General features: G+C 39.6%; 1 protein-coding gene across 1 annotated transcript; it reads left to right on the forward strand.

Annotated features, from left to right (window-relative positions):
* Positions 1–591: 591 nt before the first annotated feature.
* nit2 (nitrilase family, member 2) lies at positions 592–10,646 on the forward strand. The gene is made up of 10 exons (XM_026945620.3): positions 592–675; positions 1,165–1,283; positions 2,691–2,811; positions 3,320–3,408; positions 3,789–3,882; positions 3,985–4,059; positions 4,892–4,970; positions 5,064–5,162; positions 8,515–8,570; positions 8,706–10,646. Exons 1-10 carry the CDS (start codon positions 648–650, stop codon positions 8,798–8,800), a joined length of 855 nt encoding a protein of 284 aa, XP_026801421.2. The 5' UTR covers positions 592–647; the 3' UTR covers positions 8,801–10,646.
* Positions 10,647–12,164: the final 1,518 nt, after the last annotated feature.

Genomic DNA, 12,164 nt, shown 5'->3' on the forward strand with positions numbered 1-12,164 from the left:
TGAGTAGGTTGCCTTTTCTTTCTTTTTTGTTTGTTTGTTTGTTTGTTTCTAATAGTTTAGTCGTTTAATAGTTAGTCTAATAGTTCTAGTAGGTTAGTCTAGTCTTGTTAATATTCAGATAAACAGTTGTGAAAGTCTGAATTGGTGTGTAAAATTTTTAGTTAAAAATAATTTGTTTTATAATGGATTCTTGTGTTGTGAAATCCTCATTCCATCCTCAAGTCCTCAAAGTCGTTTAAGTTCAGTTTTAAAAACACATTTGTAATACAATTCTGATATGAGTAAACTAAAAAAATGCACTACGACAAAAAAAGCACTCTTAATAAATTTCATAATTGAACTGGTCTTAAAAAAAAAACAGCCCGCAACCGTGCGGACTCTTATTTTGAAATGTCTGCTAGCTGCGCTTCCGGGTTGTGTTTGGTGGGCGGGTTAAAATAGCGGCGTCAAAAACTAGCGGCTGCGAGTCAAATAGCGTGTAGTGCACTAGATAGTGTGCATAAGCTGTGACGTAACAGGCTGCTTTAATGGAGTGCGGAGTGCACGAGAGTAGGGAGTAGGGCTTCATTCCGGATTAAACCGGAGAGATCTGGTCTGTGGCGGAAGAGAGTCAGGACTCAGTGGACTGAGGTGAGTGTGAACTCTTCATGTCTGGGAGCATAAGAGCTATGTCGAGTGAGTGTAGTAAAGTTATTAATGCTCTGTGAAGTCTTCTCTTTCTCTCTCTCTGTTCGCACTTCAGTGTTTAACCATTTCATGCAAAAAATTTTAAGAACATAAAACTTGTCATTCTTTGTTTTTTTAATTACTTAAATTGCACGTTATGTCATGAATGTGAATAAATATTATATATATATACATATATATATATATGTTAAAAAGTAAACAGATAAAACATTGTACAAAAAAATCTTCCAACATAAACAAAAATTCGCATTTGCTTATAAAATAGCTAAAATTGATTACCAGAATGATATATATATCATTCATCTTGATAAAATATATGCAGTTGCATGACACAAAGGTGAAAAAAATGTCAGTGGCACAAATTTTTATGTAATGTGTAATGGGATTTTTGTGTTAGGAAGTTAAAAAAACATTCCTTAAATTCGCTCTCTGTAAGAAAGGGTTAAAGGGTTAATGAATAAATAACATATTTCACAGAGTTTCGTCTGGCTGTGGTGCAGCTGCACGTGACCAAGTTAAAGGCTGACAACTTGTCTCGAGCTCAGAAGCTGGTGAAGGAGGCAGCAGGTCAGGGGGCAAAGGTCGTGGTCTTACCTGTGAGTATAAACAGTGTGAGAGCAGGTCTTCATTCCTCCGTTCCTAACCCTGACCCAGGTCTTCATTCCTCCGTTCCTAACCCTGACCCAGGTCTTCATTCCTCCGTTCCTGACCCAGGTCTTCATTCCTCCGTTCCTAACCCTGACCCAGGTCTTCATTCCTCCGTTTTTAATCATGACCCAGGTCTTCACTCCTCCGTTCCTAACCCTGACTCAGGTCTTCATTCCTCCGTTCCTAACCCAGGTCTTCATTCCTCCGTTCCTAACCCAGGTCTTCATTCCTCCATTCCTAACCCAAACCCAGGTCTTCATTCCTCCGTTCCTAACCCTGACCCAGGTCTTCATTCCTCCGTTCCTGACCCAGGTCTTCATTCCTCCGTTCCTAACCCAGGTCTTCATTCCTCCATTCCTAACCCAAACCCAGGTCTTCATTCCTCCGTTCCTAACCCAAACCCAGGTCTTCATTCCTCCGTTCCTAACCCAGGTCTTCATTCCTCCGTTCCTAACCCTAACCCAGGTCTTCATTCCTCCGTTCCTAACCCTAACCCAGGTCTTCATTCCTCCGTTCCTAACCCTGACTCAGGTCTTCATTCCTCCGTTCCTAACTCAGGTCTTCATTCCTCCGTTCCTAACCCAGGTCTTCATTCCTCCGTTCCTAACCCAGGTCTTCATTCCTCCATTCCTAACCCAAACCCAGGTCTTCATTCCTCCGTTCCTAACCCTGACCCAGGTCTTCATTCCTCCGTTCCTAACCCAAACCCAGGTCTTCATTCCTCCGTTCCTAACCCAAACCCAGGTCTTCATTCCTCCGTTCCTAACCCAGGTCTTCATTCCTCCGTTCCTAACCCTGACCCAGGTCTTCATTCCTCCGTTCCTGACCCAGGTCTTCATTCCTCCGTTCCTAACCCTAACCCAGGTCTTCATTCCTCCGTTCCTAACCCTAACCCAGGTCTTCATTCCTCCGTTCAGCAGTAATGCAGCACTGACCCGTGTACCTTAAACACAATCCCAAAACTCTGATCATGTGACAAATATGCGATACAGCTACTAATACTAACACAACTAATAATATTTAAGCTTGTAATGAACATGGAATCTAAACTAGACATGAAGTCTGTAGGTCTTTAACCTGGATTTAAAAACATTTAAAAACTTGGTAATATCATAAAAAATTATGTTATGGCTTGTTATGTAAGAAAACGTCTAGCACCAGCTTGTGAAGCTAAAGTGCTCAGGATGGGTTATACTGCTTCAGGAGTTCAGTGAGATACACCGGAGCTGAAGCAGTTACAACTTTATACATCGTTAAAAAATATTGTAGTGATGCGAAACGTAATAAGCAGCTAACTGAAAGTGAATAAAAGTGCAGTGGCGTGATCGGGACTCGTGGTTTTTCTCTGCTTGTAGGAGTGCTTCAACTCTCCGTATGGGACGGGATACTTTGCGGAATATGCGGAGAAAATTCCGGGAGAAACGACTCAGGTCCTGGCGAAGGTCGCGAAGGAGTGTGGGATTTATCTAGTAGGAGGTGAGAACTTTATATCCTTTAAATGCACTTTAGATCACTCCGGTCACTGTGTGTGTGTGTGTGTGTGTGTGTGTGTGTGTGTAAAACGCTTTGTCCATTGGGTTTGTTATTATGGTTAATGCGTGTGTGTGTGTGTGTCTATGTATATGTGTGTGTGTGTGTGTGTGTTTGTAAAATACTTTGTCCATTGGGTTTGTTATTATGGTTAGTGTGTGTGTGTGTGTGAGTGTCTATGTATATGTGTGTGTGTGTGTGTGTGTAAAACACAATGTCCACTGGGTTTGTTATTATTGTTAATGTGTATGTGTGTGTGTGTGTGTGTGTGTCTATGTGTCTATGTGTCTATGTATATGTGTGTGTGTAAAATACTTTGTCCATTGGGTTTGTTATTATGGTTAATGTGTGTGTGTTTCTGTGTGTGTGTGTGTGTGTGTGTAAAACACTTTGTCCATTGGGTTTGTTATTATTGTTAATGTGTGTGTGTGTGTGTGTGTGTTTAATGTTTCAGGCTCCATTCCAGAGGAGGATGAAGGGAAGCTCTTTAACACCTGCTCAGTTTTTGGGCCTGATGGGAAATTACTGCTGAAACACAGGAAGGTTTGTGTGTGTGTTAGAAAAAAATCCACTGATTCAGAGATCAGAGCCATTTGCACAATTTGAGGTCAGGAGCATTTTCGGACCAATCAACTCGTTTCCATGGCAACTCTACTTGTTTTAAAATTTTTTAAAGATTTTTAAAATTAAAATAAGTAAAAAAATAATAAAAAAAAAAATAATTAAAAAATGGCAGAAAAAATAAAAATTAGGAAAAATATTAATTTAATAATAATAATAATAATAATAATAATAATAATTAGACATTAAATGCACACCACTGCATCAGCATACACCCTGCATCTCACAGCTCGGCATCAGCCAAAGAGAAAAAAAACACCTTTTTTAGCATCCAGGTTAAAATCTCTGCTCTCTCCTCACAGATCCATCTGTTTGACATCGACATTCCCGGGAAAATCCGCTTCCAGGAGTCAGAGACGCTGAGTCCGGGGAGCAGTTTATCCATGTTTGAAACTTGTGAGTGATCTCCTGTTTTGTGTTTTTGTGTAGATTTAATAACGTTTCTCTCACCACCATCTTTATTTATTAATTTTTATTAATTTATTATTTTTTGCACAGCGTACTGTAAAGTCGGAGTCGGGATCTGCTATGACATGCGCTTTGCAGAACTCGCACAGATCTACGCAAAGGAAGGTACGTTTGGTGCTGATTAGTGCTTATAACAGCTCGAAGAATTAATGAATGGATTCGTTTAATCATGTGGGAGAAAAAAATTATCATTATTATTATTATTAATTTAAATTAAACTATTTAATATACATAATTTCCCCATTGCTTTACGCTTTCACTCTAGCCAGAATTATTTTTTTTATGACATTAAATATTTTGTAAAACTTCTTTGAACACGTTTTATATCAGCTGAAATCCAGAGCCAGTTAAACCGATGTAAATTCTTCACGATGAGATGTGATGAAGCGGAGTCATCACCGTTTCCACCGTATAGTTGATTATTTTCCCATAACAGCACGCCCTGAAGTGTTTTATTCCTCTTACACCACAACAAGAAGTGCCAACGAGTTAGTTCCTGTTCTCACTTGCGGTACAGCAGCTAGAAACAGTCGCTTCCTCGCCAGATTCTCTTTTTTTCTTTCTCTTGAAGTTAATAAGAGAAAAAAAAAACGCAGCCTACCGAGAACACACACCCTTCTGTACTGCTGTCCGAAAACGTACAGCAACTTAAACACTGGAGACTCCTTCCATAAATGTTCCATATATGGTTAAATCAACCACATATCAAAGCGTACACATGTATTTAATCTGTACAAGTGTGGACAAGTCTCTGTAAATGAGCCGTTGCTATAGAAACGATAACGTATTACAATTACATATGTGGTTTGCAGCTGCACTACTATGAAAGGGAAAAATCTAGTATATACAGTACATGAACACAAAGCTGTGTTTCTAACACTCTAACCCTCTCTAACACTCGGGTGTGTTTCACACCTCCTCTGTTGGCTGTGTGTAGGTTGTCAGCTGTTGGTTTACCCCGGAGCCTTTAACATGACCACAGGACCTGCTCACTGGGAGCTGCTTCAGAGAGCGCGGTCAGTAACCTTACGGTCTGTTTATCACATCCCCTGCACTCGTCTGTCCTCCGCTTGTACGTCAATGTTTGCTCTTGTGTTTCTCTGCCACAGGGCAGTGGATAATCAGGTGTACGTGGCCACGGCTTCACCAGCGAGAGACGAGAGCGCCAGCTACGTGGCCTGGGGTCACAGCTCAGTCGTCAACCCCTGGTCAGTATTGTGTACTTTATTGTGTGCAGATCGAACTTGTTTGGTTTAACATCCCTTAAAGGTGCAGTTTGTCATGTGTCTAGTTGTGTAATAATCATTTACAGACCTGCCAGCACATTTTACGTAAGAGCTCCGCATTTAATTTGACCCGCAGTATTTAATTTTTCCCTGCCGAATATAAACATCACATGATCCAATCGGCATATAAATCTGGAATGATTGACAGTTGCGTAGGTGTTTTGAACTCCCCTGGATGAAAATTAATCAACATATTCTGAACAATCAGATTCAAGAATCCAACAGCGTTGTGGTATAATGTGAAATAAAATCCGTCACTGTATGTTCGACTTAGCTAACGTTAGAGGCGTATCGTTAACTTCAGTTAACATGTACATTTATTACCCATATTTTCTGTGGATTCAATTTTTGTCCACAGATGAAAATGGTCAAAATGTTTTCGTTTTTTTGACCGAAAGAAAAGATGTTGTCTGATCCTAAAAGGTTATATAGATTATTTCAGTGGTATTTTTTTCTTTGCTCTCCTGCGCTGGTGATTGCAGACGTTTGAGCAGAACGATGAAAAATATCATCAGTGTGGAACCTTTTCACGGTTTCCACGAGAAACTATATGGAAAATGTGTTACGTTTTTCCTGCTTTACCTCGTTGGCATTTTCAGAGGTATTTTAAATGTATTTATTTATCACAGAAAAACATAAAAATCATTGATATGATGAAGTTTTTTGGAAGGAGTCTCCAGTGTCAGCACTGACAGTTTTAACACTCAGAGGTAAAGCTGTACCTTTAAATTTTTTGACATCTTCCAGACAGCAGAGTTTACATTTGCGGATTATAACATGACAAGCTGCGTTTTTTTTGTCTTATAAACATCAAGAGACAGAAAAAAGACAGGCTGGTGAGGGAACAACTGTTTATAGCTGCTATAATGTAAGTGAGAACAGGAAGTAAGTCATTTTGCAGAAGTCCCTGCCCCCATTTAAAATGTTCTACACATGCTTCTGGACGTGTGGTTCATCAGGCTGGCCGGATGTTGATTATTTTACTGTAACAACACAACATGGAGTGTTTTATTCTATAATTATATACCTCATTCTCAAAAAGAGTGACAGTGAATTGTGTCAGTGAGAGATTATGAATGAATCAATGCAATTGGATCCTCAGGTCCAGTGTAAAGAACTACATTTATATCTAGTTGCACATCTACAATGAAAGTGCCACACTTCTCTTTTTTCCTTTTTCAAAATGTACATTCTGGTTTGGTTGTGTGATACACTGCCCCCTAGTGCACACATTCATACTGCATGAAAGTATGTTGTTTAAAATGATATAACAGACATTGCTGTATTGTTATTGAGTGTTTTCACAGCCATACACCTAGCTCTGTCGCATCCTGTCGTATCCTGACAAGAAGGGAACATACAGTATGTCAGAATGCTGTTCACTGACTTCAGCTCAGTGTACAGTACAATAATCCTACAGAAACTGGTGCTGAGCTTCACTCCATCCCTCTAGGACTGGATCCTCGACTTAGTGGATTTTACGAATTATATATCATTGCAATTATTTATTATATATCACAATTGTTCCACTCCGTTTAATGCACCCTGAACTGCATTTCTACGTCCACAGTAATGTAAATTACAACTGAGCCTACCATTTCCGCTTAAGGTGCAATATTTGTATATTAGGTGCAATATTTGTATATTAGGATGGTAGTTGTGTCGTGTTGTCTGAGATGTGTGTGCTGAATATATCGTGTTGTGACCAAGCACCAAGAAAAATTCCTAATACATGTAAATGTATACGGAGAATAAAATGATTCGGATTCTGACCGAGCGACCACATACGCAACACCTCCAGCACCATCACACTGAGCGTTCGGTACACCCCAGGGCTTCATGCTTATCCCGTTGCTGCTCACACTGATGACGCATGTCTGTAGAGAGAAGCACAGCTCTAACTGCGTCATCAATACCACAGGTTTGTGATTCATCTGCAACAGCGATGAAACAGCGTACAGAGCCGAAGCAGAGCAATGTTGACAAGGCAAAGATGAATGTGCTCCACTGCTCATCTATGGCCGTGGGACATCATGGAGGTCTCTCCACCTCCAACACAGTACGTCTTTCATAAATCCTGCCTCGGTAAAGCCACGAGGATAGTGACCCCTCTCACCCCTCCTATAAACACTCCATCGCTCTGCCATTCGAGCACAAGTCCATCTGACTCTGCACCAGCTTCCTTCCACAAGCTTTCAGGACCCTCAGAAAATAAACAGCCTCCCACCCACCTGCCTAGGAATTAAAGGTGCAATAGTTGATTTTTTAATTCCCTTCTTGTACAAATAACATGGAAGATATGTAAAACATGATTTAAAAAAATTATTGCGCTGTAGCAAAAGTGTTTTAAGGCACTGAATTTCCATTTGGAAAACTGACTTCCGGTCTGGAATACTTGTTTGTGTTTGGACTGACAAGTCGCTTTATAGACACTCTACAGGCCAGCGTGGATCCTGAGGGCGGAGCTTTGTGAACATGGCCAGGAATGGGCTCAAGGAGTAAAAAAAAACATTCAGATGTCAAACCCACCTAACCGTTAGAGACGTAATTAAATGACCTAATGCACCTTTAATGGCTATGATCCCCCTTCATCACACACTCATCACTTTAAACACTAGTCTGTCCATATCTTGTTCTTTTTCATTACTGTACCACATTCATAGATCCATACTCAGGAATGTGGTTATGCATTGTTCAACTAGATTAGTATTACCGGTCGTACAGGTACAGTTACAGTTACAGTTACGGGATAAGTATTTACTCATCAAACACGCATGCACTATGCTAGTGTACATACTGTATGTTCCACTCTGTTACAACAGTTGTAACACTTGAGTTGTATTTATTGCATTGTGCAGATCCTCGCTCAGTATCATCTTTTGCAGTTTTGCACATTTGCAGTACATATTGTCGGGTATGTTCACTGTAGTCACTTTGTGATGTCGCACCAAGGCCTTGGAGAACACTATTTCGTTCTCCTGTGTACTTGTACACGGCTGGAATAACAGTACAGCTCTCCAATCTCAGAATAAATGTACCAACCATGAAGGATGAAGCCTAGCACATTTGACTAGCACACTATGTGATTGCCTAGTGTCGCTCTGATTGATAGGGGAGAGAGTAACACCGTCCTTCTCACCCTGAGATCACGGCTTATTGCGCTCTCTCGGACGTCTGGCATCATCAGGATTCGAACCCGTGACACCACGTATGAGCTTCACGTAGTTACGGGTTCAAAAAATCTTGATTCTGACTGTGTTCTTTGCTCTTGCAGGGGTGAAGTGATCACAAAAGCACAATGTGAAGAGAGCATAGTGTACGCTGATATCGGTGAGTTTTACTGTTTATTTCTACTACGGCTCTTATCAGGGTGACTTTAATTAACAATGCAGAAGTTTATTCAATTATTCAGTGATCAGAATATTGATCTCCTATGCTTGATCCGTTATTTTGTTTCTCTTGTAGACCTGCAGTACTTGGCTGACGTGCGTCAACAGATCCCAATCACAACGCAGAGACGTAACGATATATACGCGGTTAACACTGTTAACGAGGGCTGAGTCTGCGTGAGAACATCGTTGCTAAAAGCAGACGAACGGTTTGCCTCCCTGTTTACATCTGGTCGTTTCATCTGTCTCAGATCTGGATTGGATTCTGCTGATTTCAGCTTTTCCCATGTGTTTTGGTTAACTGCTTTGAAAGTCATTTGCATGCAGATCAGTTTATGATAATTCACTGCTGGAATTCTGTGTTGCTGCTGATTTGAACTATGCAAAAGATGGGTGCTGTAACTTGAAATTTTGCATGGTGCTTTAAATTACCTCAGACTTCAGCAGTCATGGATCATGTGAATCATGTGTGTTATGATGTATTTCATTAAAAGGATTTTTGGGTCTGGCTAAAATGCATCCGAAACCCCTCTTTCCAGGCATAATCCTGATAATCCTTATCCAGATTTAATAATAATTACTCCTATTCAGACGTAATCCAAATAATCCCCATCCTGACATAATCCCAATAAACCCTAATCCTGGTGATCCCCATCCTTATATAATCCAGATGATCCCTATCCGAATATAATCCTGATATTCCCAATCCAGATATACTCCCAATAACTCCTTTTTGGATTTAATCACACTCTCGTTCTCTTTGTCCTGGTCAGGTTCGCAGTGGATCTGGAGCCTGTCCTGGGACAACTGGGTGTGGGGTGGGAATACACTAGATGGGACAGCAGTCCATCACAGTTCTAGTAATTCCTGTATGGATATAATCCCTATCTGGATATAATCCTGCCAGTCTGTGTCCTGATATAATCTTGTTATTCCATATCCAGATATAATACCAGTATGTCCTATCTGGATGTACCTAAAATATCTTTCTGGATATAATCCAGATAATCTCTATCTAGATCATTTGATAATCCCTGTCCAGATATAATCCTTTTATTCCATATCTAGACATAATCCCTATACCCAAAAATCCCTATCTGTATATAATTCCAATAATTGCTATTTGGATATAATAATGATAATCCCTGCCTAAATATAATCCTTATCATCTCTGTTTGGATATAATCCTGTTATTCCCTATTTACATATAATTCCAATAATCCCTATTGGGATATAATCCTTGTAACCCTTTCTTGGATAGAATCCTGATAATCCCTCTCTAGATATCATCACTATCTGGATATAATCCTGTTATTTCCTATCCAGATATAGGTTTATCCTGATCATTTTTCAGGATATAATCCCTATAATCCCTTTCTGGATATAGTGTCGAAAATCCCTATATAGATAAATTCTCGATAATCTCTATCTGGATATAATCCCTGTAGTTCCTTTTTGGATATATTCTGGATAATCTATATTCAGATATATCCAGATATAATCCTTATAATCCCCATCCAGATATAATACCTATATTCCCTATCTGGATATAGTCCTGATAATCCCTGTATGGATATGATCATGGAGATCCCTTTGAGAACATAACTATGATACCTGAAACCAGCAGGTCTAAACAGTGTCTCTGTTGAATGTTTGAAACGTGATCAGGGAACAGGTTTAACCGTCACAAAGTGCCTGAAAAACCAGCTTTCTCAGTCGTATATCAGTATTCAGTCTCAGGACTGAAAAATATAATTATTTTTAATGTTAAAGAAATTACAGCTTTAAGTAAATCTAGGAAAGTTATGGCGTTTTACTTTTAATGATGTATTTAACATTGTGAGTGAATACTGTGAATACTGTTTAAATCCTCTTGTGGGAAGTGTCTCTGATTGACAGGTCACAGATCGAGTGGATCCTGTTTAAGAGTTTAAATGCTTGTTCTGTTGCAAAGTAAGCTGACTAGAATCAATGCTGTGACAATGGAAAAATAATTAAAATTTCTACTCCAATCTGAGTTATGTTATCTGCAGTTATTAGCAGTAATTAACATATTTAACAAGTGCGGATGCTCTGTGCAATATTTATGTAGGTCAATGAATCCATGAATCAGAAACAGACCAAGATCAAAACCAGGAAGTACAAAAAAAACAGGACTCGGAAAATAAGGCTCGGACACAACGTTAGGAAATGCGCTGTAAGACTACGCAAAAGATACTATGAGACAGCAAGGTGTAAATAGACGAACTAATCAAAGGCTAAACACAAAACAGGTGAACACAATAGAGCAACAAGCCAATGACAGGACAGGGGGCGAAGACAGAAACAAAAATAGGATCATGTGGCTTGTTGCCATGGGAACCACACGAGCCAAGAAGGAATCCCAGCTTTCATTTCGTTGTCATTCAGTAATAATTTACATGTTACATTTAATTTACATAATTTACATGCATGTTTTATCACTTTGCACTTCATGATAATGTAAAAAAAAAAAAAAAACTTGTACAAATCCTCCTTTTTATTTTGCATCAATGTTCCAGCATTTAAAAGTGAAAAAGTGCCAAAAACAAGGAAGAAGAACAACATTTACTTATTGCTTTAGCTCAGGAAGAACTTGTTCAACATATAAAAGCTACATTTATACCACAGCGCTGCTGAATTCTGGATTCTGATTGGTCAGAAGGTTTATATTAATGCACTCGTTCTGGTTATGTGTGGAGTTGGGCCTGTGACGGCAGGCACGGAGCAGTACCTCATCATCAGCACACACACATTCACACACACATTCACACCTAGTGGTTATTTAGAGCTGTCAATTCACCTACTGGCAAGTTTTTAAACATGGTGAGAACATGATCCATGAGCGATCCTGCATCTAATTATAATTTTTTAAAATTCTTAAGTTATTGTGGGATTTTCCTGACAGGAAATTCCCACAATTCTTTAGTCTTTAGAATTCCCTGCATAGTTGCACCAACTGAGTGGTATTTTACAACAAAATTTTTAGTACTTTATTTAAATATGGCGGTGCAGTGGGAAGCTTTGGCGCTTCACAACTCCAGGGTTTGATCCCGAGCTGCTCTGGTTGCTGTCTGTGTGGAGTTAGTTCAGCATATTCTCTCCATGTCCGTGTGGGTTTCCTTCGGGATCTGCAGCTTCCTCTTACCTCCCCCCAAACATTCCAGTAGGTGGAATGACTATGCGAAATTGCCTCAGGCGTGAATGAGTGTGTAAATAGTCTCATGCTGTGGGTGTATTTGTGAATTCCTGACTCACGCTGAGTGTTCCCGGGATAGACTTCGGATCCAGCGTGACCTTGACCAGGAAATTAGCCTACTTACTTGCTTATTCAGCATGTATAACTTTGTGTTGATAATAACTGTTAAAAAAACTTACTTTGCCTACTTTGAAAACCACTATTTTAGCATTTTTAAGATTTATAAATGATGGGATAAAGCTTCATGTTTATGTTCACATCAAACATGAGAATGCAGGAGAAGTGTGATCTCCGTGACTTCAACCGTGGCATGGATGT

This window comes from Pangasianodon hypophthalmus, chromosome 2 (assembly GCF_027358585.1).
Source record: "Pangasianodon hypophthalmus isolate fPanHyp1 chromosome 2, fPanHyp1.pri, whole genome shotgun sequence".
NCBI lineage: Eukaryota > Metazoa > Chordata > Actinopteri > Siluriformes > Pangasiidae > Pangasianodon > Pangasianodon hypophthalmus.